Here is a 24,739-nt window from a genome sequence, read left to right on the forward strand (position 1 = left end):
TGAAGAATATCCAACGTACAAATTAAAACACAAAAGCAACTTTGAATAAAAACTGACCCATGATGGACTCTGCCTATAAGCCATTAGATAAGATGGCCACGATAATACCCAGCTACAGTTTTGTTTCTAACCTTTAGCAAAAAGGACTACTTTATGAATTGCGTGTCTGTCTTTATCAGCAAGAAGATAACACATTGTCAAGGTTTTGTGTGTTAGGCCTGCCATAAAGCTTTCGCTGGGGGCAAGATCCTCTCCCTCCCTCCCTTATGAAGGCCAGAAAGATAGCTACATCTATGGGTCTTTGTCTACTTTCACCCCAGATAAGAGGATGTTATTAACTGAAAGTGGAGTTTGACTGGTCTAGAGAGCAACATCACAATCCTAAGAAAGCAGGGCTGGCCTTAAGCAGAGGGAAGCAACTGCCTCAGGTGGCAGATGCTGGGGTGGGGGCCAAAGGTTGCAGGCCCCCAACTGTTCCTCTTGAGCCCACTCCCAACTATTCCCCTCTGCTACGCCCCACATGGCCTGCCCTGTGCTAGCCTGCTGCCCTCAGGGGCAACAGAGGAGGCTGTCCCATCAATGGTGTTGAAGTAAGATTTGACCACCTCCCCATTTGGCTTCAGAACCTTAAATGAGGGGTGTGCCATTTTGTCCTTTGCCTCAGGCAGCAACATGTCTTGGGCCAGCCCTGCAAGAAAGGGCCATGGTCACACCTCCGAGTGTGAAGGAATGTGTGTGTGTGTGTGTGTGTGTGTGTTTGTGTGTACCCCCCCCCCCCCATTTCACTGGCAATCATATACTGGGGAAACGGCTGTGGTGATTTTAACTGTGTTGAGCCTTCAATTTTGCCCCACACAAAGTTTCACATCTTGCACAATTAATTGTGGGAAGAAGAAGGAAAGAGAGAATTGAGGAAATGAAAGCAGATGGTTACGTCAGAAGGATATAGCCGTGGCTTGTGAAGCAGGGAGCAGCAGGACAACAACATGGCCCAGCATGGATCTAGTGAGTACCTGCCTTTGATTCCTACTGATTGCTGCTGCTTGGAGTGGAGTAGAAAAACAATGGAAGGGGCAGTGCTGGAGGAGGGCTTGGTCAGGTGCTGGGTGCTGATGCTGGGCCTACCTGCCATTTGTTAGGATGAGAGAGAGAACTTGCCATCTTTAAAATAGTAATCCTGTGCCAAGAGACATATGTTCAGGTTTTGGCACAGGCTGTGCATAGAATCATAACTTTCTCAGTCCTTCTCATTGCAACACTGGCAGACAGAAGAGGCAAGATGTTTTAAAGCTGACCTGTTCCACTCCGCTGCTTAACTCCTCAGCTACGGGAGCTGCAGCAGTGAAAAGGCCAGAGGAAGCCCCCGACAGCACAGGCTGTTCCTGTCTCTTATGAGTCCCTTTTATTATGCCCTTTGTTCAACGCAGTGGATCTTTTTTTCAAATAATATGTTCAGAAGTAGGCCTGGTTAGAGGAACTGTATTGAAATAAGTATTAGAGGAACTGCATTGAAATGGGAGCTAGTGGTAAGGGGCATACTTATATTTTAAATCCTGCCTCATTTGTTGAGCTCTGTGAGAATGACTTCTGACTGAAAATACAAAAATTCACTGGGTGGTCTTGGACCAGTCACAGCTTCTTAGTCTTAACCTACATCACAGGGTGGTTGTGAGGATACAGTAGGGAGGAAGAAAACCATGACTGCCACCTTGAGCTCCTTAGAGGAAAGGCAGGATATAAATAAAATAAATACATACATAAAATAAAAGAGTGGGCTATGTAGGACCTTAATCATACCATAAGTCCTACCCCATCCCGTCTCCAATTTCTCTTGCATTTACGTGCACATACAGTTACACCAACCTGGCTATAATTTAACTACCCTCCTATACTCAGAACCAGGCAGCTAAGCAGTAGAAAAAGGTTAATTCCAGATGAAGTGATGTACGGTAAAATTCTCTGTGTGTTTGTCAGAAATAATTCTCTCTAAACAATTAGGTTTTGTCCCTAGTAAAAGTGTTTAGCATTACACGGTTAAGAGCTGGAGCGTTCACTTATGTGTGTGTGTGGCATGAAATAATTTGAGCAGAGTGTCTGGCAAGCTACTCACTTGGAAACAATGGTCCTTTTTCTTGATGATACATCACAGTATCTTGTGCCCTCTGTTCATCAGATCAAGGGCAAGAAGGCTACCGCAATGAAGTGACACTTTCCAGACTTAGGCTCCGAGTGGTTCCACCTGAGGTCCTGCAAAATAATGGCATAGAAAGCTTGAATTTAGACCGGAACAAGCTGAAACAGCTCCCTGGGATTGCAAAACTTTGCAACCTGAAAAAGCTGGTTTTGTCTAAAAATGATATCATAGACTTCCCAGAGGAAATCAGGAGCTTGGTCCATCTGGAGAAGCTGGAACTCAATCAGAACCAAATCCGTGTTGTCCCAGAGGGAGTCTTTTCCTGCCTTCCAAAGTTGAGACATCTTCGACTGAACAACAACCGCTTAGATAGGCTTCCCAAGGACCTGGCAGTCTGTTGCAGCAGCCTCCAGTACCTCAACCTGTCCAACAACCTGTTCCTAGCTATCCCTTTGGCGGTCTTGGAGCTGAAATGTTTGCAAGAGCTCTACCTGTATAACAACAAGCTGCGCCAGCTTCCCATGAAGATGTTCAAGGAGCTGCCTCTGAAGATGTTCAAGGTGAGCGGGAATCCTCTCCGGGAGCCTCCCTACGAGGTCTGCGCAGGAGGCCTCAGGCAGATCATCAGCTACTTCGACCAGCTGCAGAACAGCCGAGCAGAAGAGGACAGGCGAGTCAAGACCATGTTCCTGGGGATGTCCTTAGCAGGGAAGTCCACCATTTGCAAAAGCCTGAAGCAAAGGCAAATAGTTCGAATGTCAGAGGAAGAGCGGACCGTTGGGATTGAGATCAGCGAGTTCCAGATCCAAGGCTTCACTTTTCTCTTCTGGGACTTCGCTGGCCAATTGGAGTACTATATGACTCACCACATGTTCATCACCCCACAGGCTCTGGTCATCTTGGTCATCAACTTTCAGCAGTAAGTGTCATCTTGCTTACCTTGTGAAGGGAGGGCAAAGGGGAGCGTGGCTTTTAAGTCCTGTTGGCTCCAGCGGGGTCGATTTGCATGTGTGCTTCACATTCCTGTTTATAAGTGAATGGGATTTAAATGTGTTGTCTTTGGCTAAATTTGTACTCCTGGGTATGAAGTTAGCTTTTTTTGTCGGCCAGAATCTCTATAATTGCAGGAGTTTTATCCCTGCTAGTACTGTATGCCCATCAGAGAGCAGAGAACTAATGAAGTCTTAAATCTTATGCACACTTGGAAGTAAGCTCCACTGAACACTTTCAAGCAAACTTGCATAGGCTTGCACTGCAAGCTATTCTTCTAAATGGGAGGTGGCTAAAGCCTATTGCAGAGGCCTTAGCTAGACATTGAGGTGCACTACTCATCATTGCACCCCATATAAATTAAAAAAAGACGACAACATCTTTTTTGCTTGGCCACCACCAATCAATTAATATTACTTTTATGGATAATCATCATTATTCTCTTTTTATGGATATTTTCACAAGTGCCACAATTGCAAGCTGAGAAGAATATATTTTTCTCATAGCAGAGGCCGCTTCTTAATATCTGAATTAAGCTCCGGTCGCATCCACACCATATATTTAAAGCATTTATCTTTCCCTGAAAGAATACTGGGAGCTGTACTTTAACCTCAGAGAACTGCAATTCCCAGCACCCCTAACAAACCACAGTTCCCGGGACTCTTTGGGGGAAATCATGTGCTTTAAGTGCATAGTGTGAATGTGACCTCACTCTTTTTGTGAGCCACCAATATTAGAGAAACAAATTTGTTTACCCACACACTGTCAGGGCAGCGGGCCAAGTCTGTGAGAGATCTGGAACTTCCCTTTTTCAGGTATCAGCGGAGCGATGACTCCTTCAAGGAGCTTGTTGGATTTTGGATTAACAACCTCTTTATGCGAGTGCCCAACTCCGTGGTCCTTCCCGTTGGAACTCACATAGATGCTTGTTGTGAGCAGGAGGTTAAAGAAAAGAAAGAGGATATAATGAGCAAGATCCAGGACATGCTGGATGAGAGAAAGAGCACCTTAGCCCATCTCATTGCCAACCTGGAGGACAATGAGGAATCAGAGTTCTTTGTGGACCAGTGGAATAGGCTGAAGGAAATGGAGCAATGCACCCTTACGGTGAGGAAAATGTGATGTATTTCGAATATTTAGGATGCCCTACATCAGGGGTGGGAAACCTGTGGCCCGTCAGATGTTGGACAGAACTCCCTGACCATCAGTTACAATGGCTGTGGCTTGACCTGAGTTAGGAGTCTAACAACATCTGGAGGGCCACAAGTTTCCAGTCCCTGCATTACAGAATATGATGTGATGTAAACTCCCAAGAGTGTGTTGGTTGGGAAAGAAAAATTAAGTAGATAAAAAGAGAATTCCCTGGATGCCAAGATTCAAGTTTGAGACAAGTACCCTTGGGCGAGCAGAGATTTAAAATCACAAAATATCCAGCAAATGAAATGTGTAAAAATAGACTGTTGGACCTTTAAAATATGTCCTTGTGAGTTCCAAAGCTTCCCCTTTCACCATCCTAGGGGAAAAAACATGTTTGGGAAGTTAAAAATAGTTTACTTACAAACTATTCAAAGGTCAGATTCATGTGCTTTTCCATACAGCAGTCAGAAAGCACAGGCAGTAACATGGCTCTCTTGTGAGTGGTGCCATCTGGCCCCCAATTTGTCAACTCCTTAGTCAAAAGTAGGATGTGAATAAGCAGCATTTTTGTTGGGGGGGGTATATAGACATTTTGGAGGCTGCGACATTGAACCTTAAGAACAAAAGAAGGTGCCTAGAGCAGACCAAAAGTCCATTCATTCCAGGGGTGGGAACCTCAGATCTGGGGGCCAAATAAGTCCCACCAGGTCACCCTCAATGGCCCTTGAGGCTAATGCTGCAGGCCATTGAGACCTGCCCTAAGCACATCCCCCTTTCGCCAGCCCACACCACTCACTGGCCTTACTTTTACACCTTCCACAAGTGCTTCAGCCCGGCTGGAATGTGTCCCTGATCTTTGATAATGTCTCTCACTTGCCTGAATGCAGGACCGAGAGCAGTGTGTGAGTGAATTACAAGCTATCCTGCTGTACAAAGGTAAAATTTATATGAGTTGATCCACCCTGTTTTTCCTCTGGCCATGCCCAGTGACCTGCTTCCAGTAGTGGCTAGCCTTGTGCCTGTGGGCACCCACAAGTGGAACCTGGAGTTATTGTTCCCCAGCAGTTGATTCTTTGAGGCCTAAATCTTCAGATCTGGGAGGATGCATCCAACCACCACTGACAAATGACTCCGTTCACTTATGCATAAGATACTTCCTTTCATCTGTTCTGAATCTCATGTCCATCTAGAGATTTAGTTTGATTGTAGGAATCTCAAGTTCTATGGCCACCAGCATGCATAAACCATAGACTGCCCACCAGAATAACAAAATGCCAGTCTTTGGTCGTTTGCATCTATTGCTTGCTTGTAAACTGTTTGGAGTTTTGGTTTGTTTGTTTGTTTGTGGCATCTGTATATTTTTTTGCCCCAGGTTTTGGACCTTGTTCCCGTCAATTGCATGGATTACGAGGACATCAAAACACTCGAAGGCACAATTCTGAAGCACGTCAAGAATGAGGCTGTCTTCCCGAATGTCATCCAAGTGCTCCCCCCTATCTACAAACAAGTAGAAGCTGCAATTGTGAATATTGTGCAAAAAAATGAAGAGTTGGCAGAGCATGGCAAGTAACTGTTATGAATGGGCATTTTGCACCTCCCCTCTCTTTCCCCTTTTAAATGCAAGATCCTAGCCCTTGAATAGGTGAAGTCATGATGCAGAACAGGGTCCTTCTGAACATTTGGGAAGAGGCGTCGCTTGGGGTAGTATATCTGCTTTCGTTGCATGTGGAAGGTTCCCAGTTCATTCCCCAGCATCTCTTGGGAAAGACTCCCTTCCTTGAAACCCTGGAGATCATTAGCATAGATGAAAACTGAGTAAGATGGACCAATAGTCAGACTCAGTAGATGGCAGTTTCCTATGTACAGAGTGTATTTCCCTGAAATACACAGCCACTGTCACAGCCATCTCATAAACACTTGCAATAAAGGTGATGGCCTCTAGATTGCTTGGGGGAGAACCAAAGTCTCTGAGTCAGTCTCTCAGACAGCTGTCCCTCAGGACAATAGCAGGAGGCTGATACTGGCTTCTCTTCTGTGGTCAATTTGCTTATTTTTATAGTCCACTCAGCCTGAAAAGTTGGGCAGGCCCCCGTTTTTAAAATAATAAAAATCTAGTGAAAGCATAAAACTCCAATTAAAGCATAATAACAACATTTGAACCAAGTATAAAGCATATTAAATAAAATAAAATGATCACTGGTTGATGGCCCTGATCCCCTTTTGCAGCAAGACCACAGAGAAAACTCCCCACACATTCAAATTTAAAACTATGGGAGCATTTTCACATTCCCAGATCTACAATGAATTCCAAAATAGTTGTTAACCACCTGAAGGAGCCAGCTTAAGTAAGGATGTGATTCTTCATTAGCATTGACCTCTTTAATATTTACTGCCCTCCTCTAGTTCTGCTCCAACAGCAGAACTACAGCATTTCATTCACTTATAGACAGGGAAGGGAAAGACATTCAGGTCACATCTGGAGACAAACCTTACCTAATTCACACTTTCTGAAACAATACGCAAACTGAAAGACAGACAGCCGTTCTTCAAAATTTATAAATAAATAGCCAAGTCATGTGGAAACGTGGATAAATGAGTTTAGAGGTGGAAATATGAGAAACAGAGATAATCCAAATTTGACAAATCCATCCATCCCATTCTACGGACAGGCTGATCCCAAACCTGCTTACTCAAAGTATTTCGTTCTGTGGATCCCTTGCAGTCACTAGAAACAAGTCTTCTTCTAATGGCCCTTTAGGTATGATGGATCTCAGTCTGTTACATAGAGAGCTTTCCTATCAGTATCGCCTGACCCACCTTGATGTAGAACTTCTGCGGGATATCCTGAGATACCTTCACCGCATTGGGCTAATCGTGTGGTACGAAGAGGTCAAGCAGCTGGAGAGCACGGTGTTTCTATGCCCGGACATTCTCATAACCATCTTCAAAGTGAGTTCCAGGTGTCCTTTGCTGCTTCCACAGCAGATCTCTTTATGCTGTAGAGACATTGATTCTCTGAAGTTAGCTAGAAGGGGAATGAAAATGGAGGTGCCACACAAGCGTGTAGCATTTATTTATTTACCACGTCACAACAGAAAGTTTTCTAGGAGATAAACAGACTCCTTTAGAGTGCCAAGGCTCAGCCTGAGGTTGCCAACTGCTTTACAGACGGATGTTCTGTGCCTTTTATTTATACACTACTATAAAATCTAGTGGGTGGGAATTGGCTAGATGGGTCCAGGGAGTGGTTAATGCCTCATTACAGGAGGGAGTTATGCCCATCATCTTGTTGTCCCCACTAACGACATCTAGTTTGAACCTGATTGAGGAAATCACTAATGCAGCTTCACCACGCCTGATCCCTTGCATTCCAAAGGCAGGCACGTCCTTCAGATCAGCATGTTCACACTGCAAGCTGTAGAGGCGAATGCAAGACTTTTATGACCTCCTTGGTTGTGTTCTAGCACAAAATGGGGATTTCAGGTAATTACTGTCTAAATGAGACCACTTGCTCCAAAAGGGTTTATCAATAGGCTATGAAAAGATAGCAAAGAATAGACTATAGGAACAGTCTGTCCCCCCCCCGCCCCCCCTTGCCATCTTTCAAACACTGCATCACCGTCGGCATTGCATCTCACAATAGGATTGCAGATAATACAGCGGGATGGACTAGCCAGGCATGTGTGTTGATTCACCTGTGCGTATCAGCTACTGAGAGAGACCAGTTCTGAATTCCCGCCTGCCAACCACGTCTTTGCTGGAAGCCATTTTCTTTCAATGACTCCTAATAGCTGTAGCATATGCTAAGAGGGTTAGGCAGGCTTCCCCAACTTGGTGCTTTCAAATATTTTTAACTACAACTCCCATCATCACTGTCTACTGATCACACTTGGGCTTGGGCTGATGGGAGTTGTGGTCCAAAACATCTGAAGGATGTATTTGCTACCCCTGATCTAGGGAAAGTGTGAGCCTTACCTGTCGTGTATTTAAGACTTGATTTTTCTATGCCTGTATTTTATTTTTTTAATGCTTCTGTTCTTCCAGACTCTTGTCCGGTATGGCCTGACGCAGCAGCTGGAGAGCATTGCTGTGGACATCTTGATAGCAGAACATGCCACCATTCGAGACCGGGCCAACTGGGTGTGGGCATTCAAGTCAAAGGCCATGTTGTGCCAGAAGGCCATGAGAGCTTTGCTCAAACACCAGCTCTACTTGGATGGCATGAGAGACGTCTTTGAGGAAATGGTGGGCAGCAGATCTCAGAAGGGGAAGCTCTTTAGCCTGTTGGAGCACTTTGAGATCTGTCTGGAGGTCAGAAATACAGAGGGGCTCAATCCAAGAGCCCGAGTCTTTGTGCCTGGATTGCCGTGGGAAGCCGCACAGGGCCATGAGGAAACTCACTACTTATTTCCCACTTATCTCAACCAGAGTGAGGAGGTTTCCAAAATGTGGGGAGGAGACGACAAAGAAGACCTTCATATCCGTGTCTACTTTTCCCCAGAGATCCCAGAGGGCTTCTTCAAAAGGTAGTTAAACAAAGTGCTATTTTTTTAGGAAAAAAGTTGCCAGAACTTACCAAGAACACCTCCCTCCTCTTAGAATGGCAATTGTGCCCACCTGAGAGGGGCTGGAACTGAGTTCTGGTGAGTTCCAGCTGAAAAAAAGCTCTGGTTAAACAGACTGCTGATTGCATAGATGCCAGCTTGTGACCAATTTCTGCTGTTTGCAGTCTCCTTTGAATTTGGGCCGCAGTCATGAAAATTTGCTGATTTGCATAACCTGGGGCAGCCACAAACATACATACATTTCCCACAGAAATTTTCAAGCAAAAATTGCACTACAGCAAAATTTTGGTATTTTGTGTGTCTTTTGATCAGTTTGTATTTTTTAAGTAAAGTTTAATTTAAAAAGTTACATTTAGTTAAGTTTTAGTTTCTTTTGTTTGTTTGATAAATTAAACCAATAGCATTTACAACCAAGAATGAGTATCTATCTCTATCTATCTATCTATCTATCTATCTATCTATCTATCATCTACCTACCTATCTGTATATTCATATATTCCCTGGCTGCACACCCAAGGAAATGCGTTGTGCACATCCATGATGGGATCTGAAGGCACTGGCTGTTGTTTCTCTCTTTCCAGGCTCATGGTGAAAGCTTGCTCTTTCTTCTCAACCCACTGGGTTGCAAAAGCGATATGCCTGCTCATCTGCAGTGGCAAACCTTTACTGATCAAAGCGAACAACCAGAAAGGATATAGCTACATTGAACTCAGGTGCAGAAAACCAGCTGAGAGGGCAGGTACCACAGAAGGACAAACTTTGACTCACTTTGTTGGATGTTAGAAATGGTCTCCTTCCTTTCTCTTTCAGCTGAAAAGCCAGCATTATCATATATCAAGCACAAAGCTTTTATGGGAAATTGGAGCAGATAGGATCATGCTTGCTTCAGGGTGTTAATCTGAAGCTGGCTTTGATGTGCCAACACAGACCTGATGGTGGCAGCACCAAACTCAGGCACAAACAGCTGAAAACTTTTGTGTAGGTTAAATTTGGCAGTTTCAGATGCATGTAGTGTTATATCCTGAGTTGCAGGTAGATTTATACATGATTGGGGGAGGGATTTGTAAACAATGAGGTCAGGGGGGAAAGGAAATGTGGAAAAGCACAGATGAAGATAAATACCTTACTAACTGTGGCAGCAGTTGATAACATAAACATCCTAGCATTGGTGAGCCAACATGTAGTGTGATTAAAAATTGTGCCAATTCAACCCCACAAGTGATAATAATCAACTTTTAAATGTAATTCAATGGAAAGCTTCATGAACCACGTGCCCTGAAATTTGGGGTCCCATCCAAACCAGTGCCAAGCTTTTTGCACCACAAACCCGGAATTTTGCGCCAGTGTGGAGTGAATCAGACAGTGTTGGATTTTTGGGTGTTAACTGGGAATCATGGTTTGCTGTATCAATTCCTCAGTTTGGAGAGTGGTACAAAACGTGGGGTATTTTTAGTGCAAAACGAGTGCAAAACTTTGGGACTTGTTTGGTTTCAGTTCTATTCACTTGTGGATTAAATAAGCATAATGGGTTATTTGATGATGTATTGATTAGCTGAGTGAAGACCCACACCATACATTTAAAGTACACCCAACACGCCTTTTAAAGCACATAACTTTCTCCAGAGAATCCTGGGAACGGTAGTTTGCAAAGGATACTGGGAATTGTAGATCTGTGGGGAGAAACTACAGTCCCCAGGATTCTTTGGGGGAAGCCACATGGTTTAAATGTGGGTTGAATGCACTTTATATGTGTGCTGTGGCTCTGCCCTTGCTGATGCCAGGATGCTTGCGTTAACCACATGTTTTGTGAACAGTCTCTCTCAATAAGGAATTATGCCTGCAGTTTTCTGCATTTCTTCCCTTCTGATCTCACTGTTTACAGTTTCCTCCCCAATGATGTACAAATACGCCTGCAAGTTGGGGTAACATTTAATGCATCTGATGAAGTGGACTGTAGTCTATGAAAGCTAGATTTGCTGCCTTTAGGGTACTGCAGGAGGCTTTGTTGTTTTTGGTAATTTATTTATTTTTTGCTGATAAATTGTTTTGCCGACAACTTCTGTTGGCTAAAAAGATGCATCTGTCAACATTTCCCTTTAGCCAACTATCTAGACAGAAAATCCCACATAGTTCCGTTTCTCTGATGTCTTTTAAAGGATTCCAGTTGGTGTGGGACTTTGTTATGACAATAATCTCCATCAGCAACAAACTCTTGGAGGAGTGGCCTGGTCTCCATCTTTGTGTGAAGACACCTTGTCGGACAGCTGGCTGCCCTGCAGAATTTGTCTGGCCAGATGTGGATGACAAAAGCACAGTGTAAGTATCTCGCCCCTCTGCTCCCCTGCCCTGAGAGCATGAAGTTTCCTAACTTTTCAGCAGTAAAAACAGCAAATTCCATCTTCAATGATGAAGGCTTCTGGAGAACTTGAAATCTTGCACACTGTTTAGCACATTTTGGTTAGCCTAATAAAGGTATTGCCTTAATATGGATTTTGATTTTTTTTCCTTATAGGCCAACACAGGTACCTTTTGTTATTTGCATAATGTTTAAGTTACAACTACAGTAGCTTTGGCCATACCCTGAGAACACATAGTGTATTTCAAACAAAGCCCTGATGTTGGCCCAGAGGCAAAGTGCTCTGAATTCAAAGCAACTAGGAGGATGGCTCTGTACCCATCAAAGTCAATTTAAAAACTTTCATATATTTCCAATGGGCCATTTTGTTTTGCTCCACCATATTCTACTAGTGATATCAAGAAACAAATTAACTGTCCATCTTTCTTATCACCTCTTATTTGATGTGTGATGTGTTGTGTTTTGATTTTTTCTTTTCCTTTAGGCTTCACATTCTTCTAGCTAGACCTCAGGGGGGTAATTTGCACAATATATAAATCAGACAAGTTATCTATCAAGCTTTTCTTTCTCCCACAAAGAGACCATAGGCAACACATAACATGTTAAGCTATCTCATTTCAAATACTTTATGTTCACAACAACCCTGTGAGATAGGCCAGGCAAGTTCTTTTTTATTGTTGTTCTTTCAGTTTTCATGCCTCTTTTCCACATAAGTATGTCTAAATCCACTCATACCACACAAGAGCAAAGGGGGGGGGGAGGAAGAACACATAATTACAACAGTCTTAATACCAATTCATTTCAAAACATGTCAAAGCAAATAAACATAAAAATATTGCTATAATATTTTAAATTCATTTAAATTAAATTTTAAATGATAAAATAGGCAATATTGACCATTAAAAAAAGTTATCAGTAGATGATGTTTAAATTATCTAAGGCAGGGGTCAGCAAACTTTTTCAGCAGGGGGCCGGTCCACTGTCCTTCCAACCTCGTGGGGGGACGGACTATATTTGGGGGGGGGGGGGAATGAACAAATTCCTATGCCCCGCAAATAACAGAGATGCATTTTAAATAAAAGGACACATTCTACTCATGTAAAAACACCAGGCAGGCCCCACAAATAACCCAGAGGTACATTTTAAATAAAAGGACACATTCTACTCATGTAAAAACACGCTGATTCCTGGACCATCCGTGGGCCAGATTTAGAAGGCAATTGGGCCAGATCCAGCACCTGGGCCTTAGGTTTGCCTACCCATGATCTAAGGCATATGTAAAATATAAACATTTATGTTTGAAAGCATTTAAAGCAGATAGGCTAAAACTCTCAGCTGCTGTCAGGTTTTTATGAATAGTGTAACCAGCAGCAAGTTTTTCAAAGCTGTCAAGCTCCAGAAATAGCAGCCAGCCTCCTTTGAGCCAGCCACAAATGTTCTCACATAGGCCACTCTCTCCTTCCCCTATTCTGATGTTCCCCTATTCTGATGTCCAACAGAGGTGGGGGAAGTGCAGCATTGATGTTCCTCCTTTCTGCAAACGTTCACCCAAGGAAACGTTCACGCAGCCTTCATGCACAAAGCAGCATAGGTTGGTTTGCCCAGAACACCCCATCACACCTGGATGGTGAGGCAGCTCTCCAGAGCTTCTCCTGCCTCTGGGCCTAGAGCCCAGCATCCCAAGATCCGCAGATAAGCACAACAACAAAGCAAACCAATTAGCACACGGTCGTACCTTGGTTCTCGAATATCCTGGAACTCGTATGTTTTGGCTCCCGATCGAAAACCAGAAGTGAATGTTCCCGGTTTCCAAACGTTCTTCTGGAATGTCTGACGGGGCTTCCATGGCTTTGGAAGTCGGAACGTTTTGGAAGTCAAACGGAATGGATTCCGTTTGACTTCCGAGGTACCACTGTACATCAAAGGAAGGGAATATAAATATATACGAGCTCATTTTTGCAACAACCACCAATTAGTCTGGGGTTACCTTGACTACCAAAATGGTATTTGCAAGCCTTTTGGAACATTTCTGCTTTAGTTCAACACAAATGGGTAGATTTCGCCAGTCAGACCAGTCATTGTGTACCCCCCCCCCAAGAGCTTATCAGTGGTTTGGTGAGATTTGAATAGGTTTTTGTATGTCCAGCATTCTAGGATTGTTTTACTCAGAATCAGCACATTTGAATTAATGTACCTAAGTCATGTGTATAAATTTCAGGGGGTGTACTCTTGAGTATGACCAATGTGGGAATACAACCCCTAGTGCACTGGTGAGCTCTTCACATGTAGTTGAACTCAACTCCCATCAGTGCCAGTAGCATCGTGAGTTGTCGGGAATGATGGAAACTGTAGTCCAGCAATTATCTGATCTGGAGGGTCATAGATGCCACCTCCCTGCCTTAGGCTGTGTACATACTGTACCCCTAAAGCCCTTGCTTTCACCCAAAGAATTCTGGGCACTGACAATTTATTGTTCACAGAGGTACAATTCCCAGCAGCCCTTAACAAACCAGAATTATTTTCGGGGGGGAAATGTTCTTCAAATGTGCTGTAGTGTGTACACAACCTTTGTGTCGCCATCCTTCAAGTTGAAGAGTTACCAAAAATAAATAAATATTTTGATTGCAAAATCTGTTTACTCTTGCCTTGGTATTCCTTCCCTTCTCCAAAGGACCAAAGAAGAAATCAAAACATGTGGAACTTGTGCCTTTCGATTTGAAACTGAGCTGCTGTTACCAAAAGGTGAGACCAGAGATTTCAGGTTTCATTCAACCGTAGACACATTTAAACCTGGCTGGTGGGGTGCAGGAGCTGAGGAGAGACTGTCAAGTACAGTCGTACCTCCGTTGTCGAACACCTTGCGACTCAAACGTTTTGGCTCCTGAATGCCTCAAACCTGGAAGTAAGTGTTCCGGTTTACAAACTTTATTTGGAAGCTGAACATCTGACGCAGCTTCTGCTGCTTCTGATTGAGTGCAGACAATTGGAAGCCGCACCTTGGGTTTTAAAAGCCAAACGGACTTCCGGAACGGATTCTGTTCTGGAACCAAGGTATGACTGTATTGCCCTATAAAGTGCACCCGTTGCTTCTTCTGTTTCGTTTTGTGGGTGTGCTGGAGGGTGATATAGACAACAACTAATAGTTAAGTGATTGATTTCAGTGGGTTTAAGCACATTTACGTCTTCACTGGATTGTGGCCAAAACAGGAGCTACTCTAATTGCTGGTATTATAGTATCATGCTAGTAGGGGTGTTTTGAATCAGAGGATCTTGCCAAAGTACAGCAAGGAGGTGATTGGTGGGAGCTTTCCATCTCTTGACTCATGTCCATAGCCCAGTGCATAGGAGCCAACTCCTAGGCAAGGGACCCCCCCCCCATAAAATATTTGAGGGGACCGCCCCCCTCCCAAGTTGATGGGCATGGTGTGTGTGTGTGTGCAGAGTGTCATGTGAGCGATTATTTGGGTAGGGGTTTAGCTGTACCCCCTCCCCAATATTTTATTCAAGTTGGCACCGCTGGCCTAGTGTGCTCCCCTCCCCTCAGGCCTCCATAATTTCTATTACGGCTATCATTTTAGCATACTGCCCAGAGTTCGTGCTTTGGCTGCCTCCTCTACTTGCTCAAAGCATCATAAAACACAGTGCTTTTTAAGTTAAAAAGAATGAAAGCAAGGAAAAGGTTCTGGCACTCTTGCATTGATAAAAATAGTGTGGGGTATCGGCAAAAATTGGCTGCCATGGGCAGCATAAAATAGAAAGAAGTACTGGTGTGCGATTATCAACGAGTATCACAAAAAACCCCACTGGGAATATGAAATAGTAATGCAAAACTAAGAGTATGAAGGGGGGAAATATGCACCCAGTCATTGGTCGCATTTACTAGCTGGATAACTAACCATGTTATTCTTTTAGTCCCAAGTGAACGGAGCATTGCCCAGGTCCCTGCACAGTATTATGTCACCAGCTATGGCAACGCCACCTTTGGATCCAGCACTGTCCATGTGGAAAGTCAGGTATGCATGTATGGGTGGGCTGCTGTTTACTGTGCTTTGTTCTTGGGGATTTATACTTTTGTCTAGGCGGTCTTGATGAGTCCTCATAGAATCATAGAATCATAGAATCATAGAGTTGGAAGAGACCACAAGGGTCATCGAGTCCAACCCCCTGCCAAGCAGGAAACACCATCAGAGCACTCCTGACATATGGTTGTCAAGCCTCTGCTTAAAGACCTCCAAAGAAGGAGACTCCACCACACTCCTTGGCAGCAAATTCCACTGTCGAACAGCTCTTACTGTCAGGAAGTTCTTCCTAATGTTTAGGTGGAATCTTCTTTCTTGTAGTTTGTATCCATTGCTCCGTGTCCGCTTCTCTGGAGCAGCAGAAAACAACCTTTCTCCCTCCTCTATGTGACATCCTTTTATATATTTGAACATGGCTATCATATCACCCCTTAACCTCCTCTTCTCCAGGCTAAACATGCCCAGCTCCCTTAGCCGATCCTCATAAGGCATTGTTTCCAGGCCTTTGACCATTTTGGTTGCCCTCCTCTGTACACGTTCTAGTTTGTCAGTGTCCTTCTTGAACTGTGGTGCCCAGAACTGGACACAGTACTCCAGGTGAGGTCTGACCAGAGCAGAATACAGTGGCACTATAACTTCCCTTGATCTAGATGCTATACTCCTATTGATGCAGCCCAAAATTGCATTGGCTTTTTTAGCTGCCGCGTCACACTGTTGGCTCATGTTAAGTTTGTGGTCAACCAAGACTCCTAGATCCTTTTCACATGTACTGCTCTCAAGCCAGGTGTCACCCATCTTGTATTTGTGCCTCTCATTTTTTTTGCCCAAGTGCAATACTTTACATTTCTCCCTGTTAAAATTCATCTTGTTTGTTTTGGCCCAGTTCTCTAATCTGTCAAGGTCGTTTTGAAGTGTGATCCTGTCTTCTGGGGTGTTAGCCACCCCTCCCAGTTTGGTGTCATCTGCAAATTTGATCAGGATGCCCTTGAGTCCATCATCCAAGTCGTTGATAAAGATGTTGAATAAGACCGGGCCCAAGACAGAACCCTGTGGCACCCCACTAGTCACTCTTCTCCAGGATGAAGAGGAACCATTGATGAGCACCCTTTGGGTCCGGTCAGTCAGCCAGTTACAAATCCACTGAGTGGTAGCATAGTCAAGACCGCATTTTACCAGCTTCTTTACAAGAATATCATGGGGCACCTTGTCAAATGCCTTGCTGAAATCAAGGTAGACTACATCCACTGCGTTCCCTTCATCTACCAGGCTTGTAATTCTGTCAAAAAATGAGATCAGGTTAGTCTGACATGACTTATTTTTCAGAAATCCATGCTGACTATTGGTGATCACAGCATTCCTTTCTAGGTGCTCACAGATTGTTTGCTTAATGATCTGCTCCAGAATCTTCCCTGGTATTGATGTTAGACTGACTGGGCGGTAATTATTTGGGTCCTCTCTTTTCCCCTTTTTGAAAATAGGGACAACATTTGCCCTCCTCCAGTCTGCCGGGACTTCGCCTGTTCTCCAGGAATTCTCAAAGATGATTGCCAGTGGTTCTGAGATCACATCTGCCAGTTCTTTTAATACTCTTGGATGCAGTTCATCTGGCCCTGGAGACTTGAATACATCTAAACTAGCCAAGTATTCTTGTACTATCTCCTTAGTTATTCTGGGCTGTGTTTCCTCTGCTGAATCATTTCCTCCAAATTCTTCAGGTCGGGCATTGTTTTCTTTATCGGAGAAGACTGAGGCAAAGAAGGCATTGAGGAGTTCAGCCCTTTCTGTGTCCCCTGTTTGCATTTCACCATCTTCTCCTCTGAGTGACCCCACTGTTTCTTTGTTCTTCCTTTTGCTACGAACATACCCATAGAAGCCTTTTTTGTTGCTTTTAACCTCTCTAGCAAGCCTGAGTTCATTCTGTGCTTTAGCTTTTCTGACTTTGTGTCTACACGTGCTGGCTATTTGTTTGAATTCCTCTTTGGTGGTTTCCCCCCTTTTCCATTTTTTGTACACATCCTTTTTTAATCTTAACTCAGTTAAAAGTTCTTTAGATAGCCACCCTGGCTTCTTTAGGCACCTTCCATGTTTCCGTCTCATTGGTATTGCCTGAAGTTGTGCTTTTACTATCTCCCTCTTAACAAACTCCCAGCCATCATGAACTCCCTTTCCTTTTAGTATTACTGTCCATGGGATCTCACCCAGCACTTCCCTAAGTTTTATGAAGTCGGCTTTCTTAAAGTCAAGAAATTGAGTCCTAGTATGCTTGGCTGCTCCTTTCCGTTGTATAGTAAACTTCAGAAGAGCATGATCACTTGCGCCTAATGATCCTTCCACTTCTACCCCATTAACCAAGTCATCGACATTGGTTAGGACCAGATCTAAAATGGCTGTTCCTCTTGTTGCTTCTCCCACTTTCTGGACAATGAAGTTGTCTGCAAGGCCAGTGAGGAATCTGTTTGACCTTATGCTCTTGGCTGAGTTTGACATCCAACAAATATCTGGGTAATTGAAGTCCCCCATTACTACTATCTCCCTTCCTTTTGCATGCTTGGCCATCTGTTCCAGGAAGGCATCATCTATGTCCTCCGTTTGGCTTGGGGATCTATAGTAAACTCCCACAATGAGGTCACTATTATTCTTCTCTCCCTTAATTTTGACCCAAATGCTCTCACTTTGGCTTTGAGGTTCTAAATCTTGGATCTCTTCACAGTTATACACATCCTTGACATATAACGCCACTCCTCCTCCTTTCTTGTCTGGTCTGTTTCTCTGAAATAGATTGTATCCCTCCATTTTTACATTCCAATCGTGGGACTTATCCCACCAGGTTTCAGTGATGCCTATTATGTCATATTTAGTTTGCTGTACCAAGAGCTCAAGCTCATCTTGTTTATTTCCCATGCTTTGTGCATTAGTGTACAGACATTGAAGTCCATTAGTCATTCCCCCGTGTCTCTTATTTAAGGATTTTTTCCTCCCACCACTAGGTCTGCTTGCTGTTTGCTTAATTTGGTCTATGACATTTGGATGATCTTCTTCATCAATTAATAGACTCCTACCTTCAGGAGCACTGTCTCCCTCCCCCACATTAGTCAGTTTAAAGCCCTCCTGATGAGGTTTCTTAGTTTTTTGGCAAAAACATTCCTCCCAACCGTTGTGAGGTGCAGCCCATCGCTTGCCAGAAGTCCATCCTCAAGAAACTGCAGTCCGTGATCTAAGAATCCAAACCGTTCCTGTTTACACCATTTGCGAAGCCAGCTGTTTACTTCCACTATTTTCCTCTCTCTCCCTGGGCCACGTCGTTCAACTGGGAGGACAGATGAGATGACGATTTGTGCATTTAATTGCTTCAATTTCCTGCCCAGAGCCTCGTAGTCTCTTTTGATCTTCTGGAGGCTATTGCTTGCAGTGTCATTGGTTCCCACATGAACCAAGAGGAAGGGGTATTTGTCAGTGGGTTTTATGATTCCTTGCAGTCGTTCAGTTACATCTTGGATCTTAGCCCCGGGAAGACAGCACACTTCCCGAGACATCTTGTCAGGCCCACAGATCACTGCTTCTGTTCCCCTCAGTAGGGAATCCCCTATCACCACTACACGCCTTCTCTTAGGTTTGGTCAGGGTTCTTCCGTGAGCGGTCCGTTCCAAGGTCGCCTGCACATTCCCTGAGGACTGACTTTGCTGCTCATCTTCATATACGTGATCGACTGTAATGAGGGAGAGATCCTCAAATGGAGTCTGCTCTTCGTCTTCCATGCCAGGGGAGAGGACCTCAAAGCGATTGTGTATTTCTAGACAATCAGAGCGAACCCTGGGCCTCCTACTTCTTTGAGTCACGTTTCTCCACATATCGGGCTCCTGTGTTGGTGAACTAGCCTCCTTCTCAGGGGGGTCCCCTGTCTCCTCCTTGGTGGAGACGGTGTGCTCTGTTGCTTCCAAGAAGAGCTCCAGCTCTCTAATTCTTTGGAGCGTAGCTACACGTTCCTCCAGTTGCTGGACTTTGTCTTTTAGGAGGGCAATCAACATGCAATTGCTGCACGTAAAGCTGCCTGCAACCTTTGGCAAGATGGCAAACATTGCGCAGGAACTGCAGGCGACTGCAGCTGTTCCCTCCCCCTCCATCTTGAGAATGTGTCGTTGGGCTTGAGACTAGCTCCCCTAAATCTAAAAGATGGTTCAAACTGCGCGCGCCGATAGGCGCGCGCCGCTGCCCTGCAAACACTGATAAGCTCCTCCCACAGCTAATCACCTGCCTCAACAGAAACCCTGCCCCCTCTGACCTTTGACCAGGGAAAGCAGCTAATCAGCCACAAGAATCACACACACAAGAAACCCCTTTTGGCTCCTTCTTCAGCCGCTGCCCTGCAAACACTGATAAGCTCCTCCCACAGCTAATCACCTGCCTCAACAGAAACCCTGCCCCCTCTGACCTTTGACCAGGGAAAGCAGCTAATCAGCCACAAGAATCACACACACAAGAAACCCCTTTTGGCTCCTTCTTCAGCCGCTGCCCTGCAAACACTGATAAGCTCCTCCCACAGCTAATCACCTGCCTCAACAGAAACCCTGCCCCCTCTGACCTTTGACCAGGGAAAGCAGCTAATCAGCCACAAGAATCACACACACAAGAAACCCCTTTTGGCTCCTTCTTCAGCCGCTGCCCTGCAAACACTGATAAGCTCCTCCCACAGCTAATCACCTGCCTCAACAGAAACCCTGCCCCCTCTGACCTTTGACCAGGGAAAGCAGCTAATCAGCCACAAGAATCACACACACAAGAAACCCCTTTTGGCTCCTTCTTCAGCCGCTGCCCTGCAAACACTGATAAGCTCCTCCCACAGCTAATCACCTGCCTCAACAGAAACCCTGCCCCCTCTGACCTTTGACCAGGGAAAGCAGCTAATCAGCCACAAGAATCACACACACAAGAAACCCCTTTTGGCTCCTTCTTCAGCCGCTGCCCTGCAAACACTGATAAGCTCCTCCCACAGCTAATCACCTGCCTCAACAGAAACCCTGCCCCCTCTGACCTTTGACCAGGGAAAGCAGCTAATCAGCCACAAGAATCACACACACAAGAAACCCCTTTTGGCTCCTTCTTCAGCCGCTGCCCTGCAAACACTGATAAGCTCCTCCCACAGCTAATCACCTGCCTCAACAGAAACCCTGCCCCCTCTGACCTTTGACCAGGGAAAGCAGCTAATCAGCCACAAGAATCACACACACAAGAAACCCCTTTTGGCTCCTTCTTCAGCCGCTGCCCTGCAAACACTGATAAGCTCCTCCCACAGCTAATCACCTGCCTCAACAGAAACCCTGCCCCCTCTGACCTTTGACCAGGGAAAGCAGCTAATCAGCCACAAGAATCACACACACAAGAAACCCCTTTTGGCTCCTTCTTCAGCCGCTGCCCTGCAAACACTGATAAGCTCCTCCCACAGCTAATCACCTGCCTCAACAGAAACCCTGCCCCCTCTGACCTTTGACCAGGGAAAGCAGCTAATCAGCCACAAGAATCACACACACAAGAAACCCCTTTTGGCTCCTTCTTCAGCCGCTGCCCTGCAAACACTCCTCTAGGAGTGTACCATACAGCTTTAAAAGGTGTATTATTATATTATCTTCATCACTTTCTCCCCAAAAGTGCTGGAGTGTTTCCCCAAAATTCCCTATGCCAATTAGGGCAATTCAGACTGCAATTCCTTAGAGCAGGGTAACCAATACAGTGCCCTCCAGAGAGGTCTGGATGCCAACTCCCACCAGCACCAGGCAGCAAGGCCACCTACCAGAAATTATGGGAGTTGTAGTCCAACACAGCTGGAGGGCACCATGTTGGTTACTCCTCCTAGAGAGTGACCGAATATAGCATGTTTATTTGACTATTAGCACAGTTTAACCCCCCCCCCCTGCAAAGCTTACCCAATATTTATTTGCAATTTGCAATAATGAAAGAGAAATCTTGACAGTACTAATACGGAGAGGAAATCCCTCTAAGGACCCTAGTGCTATGGTTGGAGATTACCCCTCTGCTTGCTCTGCACTCAAAGGCAGATCCCTATTCTACTCACAGAAGTACAATTCCCTGGTAAAACGGATTGAATGGGAAACTGCAAGCTCTTGGAGGGGAATAGGGGTCGCCTAACAACCTCTCAGCACCCATGACTGGTTTCAAGAGGCACCACGGTGCTTTAAATGCATGGCGTGAAGGGACCCAGAGCATCCTTGCATAAAATGTTATTAAATAATTCTGACACATTTTAAATTGTCTTCTTTTAACAAAATGGCCACTTCTGTAACTTTATCCCATTACCTGTTTTGTTGCAGAATATCCTGGACAAATGACAAGAATCATGCAAGAAAAATTGCCAGCAACATTTTCAGAGACATGTTTGGTTCATGTGGGACCTTAGAAACGCTTCATTCTAAACTGACTGTCGACCACCATAGGTTGAAAATGCAATGCAAATTCCATGGTAGAATGCCAATTTATTTACAGATATATGTGAACAGAAGTACAAGTATGCAATCTAATAAACTTCTACCATAAGTTACAGAACAATTTGCAGGGATTCTTCAGCATGATTCATCATTCACTTTAAGTTGATTATATGCAATTTAAAAAAAATCATTTATTTGTTTCATAACATTTATATACCACGTTTTTGTAAAAAACACCTCTGAGTTTAAAAAGTTAAAAATCCCCTGCAGCTTTCTAAGCCTCTAGGTAAGTTTGTCTACACAATAATGTTTTTAGCAAGTGCCACAAGGAATACAGTGCTTGGTATCAACAGGCAGGGAGAACCCAAAGTGCTCACAGAGACCCACAAAAAAAATGTTAACACTAGGGAATGCAATTATAGTAACAATAGAACTTTCAGAGACACTATTACTGTAACAGGAAAGTTAAGGCGTGTCAGAAGCACATTAGCTGGAGTGTTTGAGCTGCCCATTCTCAAGAGATCTGGACAGGTAGCAAGACAAAAAGTACACTCTATTCAATACCTGCATCAATGACAAGTGTAGTTTCACAAGAGTTAATGGAGTAATGCTGGTGCCTCTTTGCTCAAGAAATAAGTCCTCTGATTCAGCACTGCGTACAGTACATTTGAAATGTTATTCTGATTACTTTATTATGCTGTCTCTTACTATGCCCAGCAAAATGTCTTCTTAATGATGTACACTTTCCTGGGATCTTTTGATAAAGGGCAGTATATAAATAATAAAAATAATAAATAAATAACAATGTCATATAAAGAGGGCCAGAAACAAACTCTCCTACACCTCCCCTATAAAAAACAACCATAAACACATATTGAATTTTCAAGTTTTTAGATTTTTGTTTTGTGGGGAATTTTGTTGTACAGAGAAAATAGTGTTATAACTGGGAGGTGGCAGAGGCTTCATTCCAGATCTTATTAGTATCCTCCCTCCCTTCATTCACTGTAGGCAACCAAGTGCTCTGCTTATAGCTGGCTCCGCTCTTGGTTTTGTCACTTCAAGGGCTGTGAATTTTACGAGATCGCTTTTTGTGCTATGATTTGGATAGAGTTTTCATATTCAACTTCTGCCTGCAGCCCACTTCCAAAACTGAGGAGCCCTCTACAGTCCCTTTAATTTCATTTGTCCACATAAGTGGCCAGTGATAGGATCCTGCTTACTAGTTGTGGGTAATGTTCAACATGGATTCTGTAAGTGCAGGGGCGTCTTACCCAGAGGCGCTAGGGGGCAGGGCACCCAGGTGCTGGGCTCTCAGGGGTGCCAAGGTGAGAGTCCGAGACCTGAGAGTTGAGTCCGAGGCAGAGCCTGCCCGTTGGTTGGAGCGCCATGATGGGCTCTGCGTCGCAAGCTCGGGGGTGACTCAGCCAGTGAGACGCTGAGGCGGCCGGCCAGCTCTGACCTCCTGCGTACCTGGGACTGGGGGGGGGGGGGCGCTGGGCGGATCTTTGCACCCTGGCACCACATATGCTTAAATCAGCCCTGTGTGACATGCTCACATCTTTTCACAGAATGCAAAACCTATGTTGAATATTAAGCAGGAATAGCAATCTGGCTCTTGTCACAGATCTGAACTAAAAGCAGGTGACAACAAACTGGCTATGGAAGCAGAGACCAGTATCTTCCCTTTCCCATAAAACTTACGTAATATGAAATAGTATGCCAGCAACTTGTATTAAGAGCGAAAGAAAAAAATCTTTCTTTTCTGCAATGTCTCACTGCTCCACCACACACCATAGTACTTACAAACACTTCATGACCCCATCTGAGCCTATATCTCACCAAGATTGCAGGAGATTCACTTCTCAATTTACACTGCTACCCCATAGAGCCAGGGGTTCCATATCTTTTGGGGCCCCTGGGGCACATATGGAAAGCTAAGAACCTGTCATGGGCACCACAAAATTTCTATACTGCAAAAGGAAAATTGGAGATGCTCAGAACCTTCTTCCCACTTCAAAAACGGGCAAAGCACCAAAGAATTTTTCCTAAACAAATAGTTAAAACCAAGAGCAGGCAAAACATACATCATAAATACCTAAAAACACTTCTCCTTGCACCTAAAAAAGGGGGGCTGGGAAGACTGGTTTGCTCCCCCTCCTTCAAACTACCAGGCAGCTTAAAGTATCCATCTGAAACCTCTCAGGGAGGAGCTTGGCCTTCAGGCAGTCTGCCACCTTCTGACCACACTGAAAAGCATTCTGGGGAAAGGAACACAAGAGTGAGGTGCCTGGATGCCTGCATTTATTTTTTTGCAGCAAACCCAGAAGCACCCCAGGTAAGGAGGGTGGGTGGGTAGGTAAGAAAAGTAAAAAAAAACTCAGAAAAAGCCCCGTTGACCCTTTATATAATGCACATTGTGAGCTCTTCTCAGTCTCAGCAAGCCAAACTGACTGGAATAGTTCACTTATGAAGGGAACAACCCACCCCAACTACTATACCATTATTGCGAATTCTTTTTGCACTCTGTGCCTTAGGGCTAGGGCTGGGCAACACCTGGTTTTCAACACTGTGATATAAAGGTAAAGGTACCCCTGCCCGTTCGGGCCAGTCTTGCCAGACTCTAGGGTTGTGCGCTCATCTCACTCTATAGGCTGGGAGCCAGCGCTGTCCGCAGACACTTCCGGGCCACGTGGCCAGCGTGACGAAGCTGCTCCGGCAAACTGGCACCAGAGCAGCGCACGGAACGCCGTTTACCTTCCCGCTGGTAAGCGGTCCCTATTTATCTACTGTATTTTTTGCACCATTGGGCGCACCGGACCATAGGGCGCACTCAGTTTTAAGGGGGGGGGGGAATCAAGAAAAAAATATTCCCCCCCCCACAGCCCCAAAGAGCAGCGTACAGGCTGCACACAACCTCTCCCTGCCAGAGGGGTTGTGCGCAGCTATGGAACAAGCCAAAGCAGCGAGCGGGATGGATCCCGCTCGCTGTTTTGCCTTCCTCTTTAGCCCTGTGCAGCCTCTCCTTGCCGGGAGACGCTGCCCAGGGCTAAAGAATCCATAGCCCCGTGCAGCCTCTCCTTGCAGAGGGGCTGCGCGCAGCT

General features: G+C 44.9%; 2 protein-coding genes across 5 annotated transcripts in view; one reads left to right on the forward strand and one right to left on the reverse strand.

Annotated features, from left to right (window-relative positions):
- On the forward strand, window positions 1-21,759 carry LOC310671538 (malignant fibrous histiocytoma-amplified sequence 1 homolog). Of its 3 annotated transcripts, none has more exons than XR_014508062.1 (11): window positions 1-1,005; window positions 2,174-3,053; window positions 3,940-4,231; window positions 5,634-5,823; window positions 7,020-7,210; window positions 8,306-8,787; window positions 9,408-9,561; window positions 10,983-11,142; window positions 13,854-13,924; window positions 15,095-15,195; window positions 21,525-21,759. XR_014508062.1 is itself a non-coding variant. In XM_083427783.1 (11 exons), exons 1-11 carry the CDS (start codon window positions 987-989, stop codon window positions 21,540-21,542), a joined length of 2,562 nt encoding a protein of 853 aa, XP_083283909.1. In that variant the 5' UTR covers window positions 1-986; the 3' UTR covers window positions 21,543-21,759. The 3 variants fall into 3 exon arrangements, 1 of the variants encoding a protein (XP_083283909.1); XM_083427783.1 differs by having other exon boundaries at window positions 9,408-9,565; XR_014508063.1 differs by lacking the exon at window positions 9,408-9,561.
- Window positions 21,672-24,739, reverse strand: part of IRF7 (interferon regulatory factor 7) — a 21,480-nt gene continuing 18,412 nt past the window's right edge. For both annotated transcript variants that reach the window (XM_083428037.1, XM_083428038.1), the window contains exons 13-14: window positions 23,448-24,424; window positions 21,672-23,003 (exon numbers count right to left, since the gene is read on the reverse strand). The gene's annotated coding sequence lies outside the window, so the exon portion shown is untranslated. The remainder of the gene's footprint in view (window positions 23,004-23,447; window positions 24,425-24,739) is intronic.

This window comes from Podarcis tiliguerta (assembly GCF_965153285.1).
Source record: "Podarcis tiliguerta genome assembly, chromosome: 1".
Taxonomy (NCBI): Eukaryota; Metazoa; Chordata; class Lepidosauria; order Squamata; family Lacertidae; genus Podarcis; species Podarcis tiliguerta.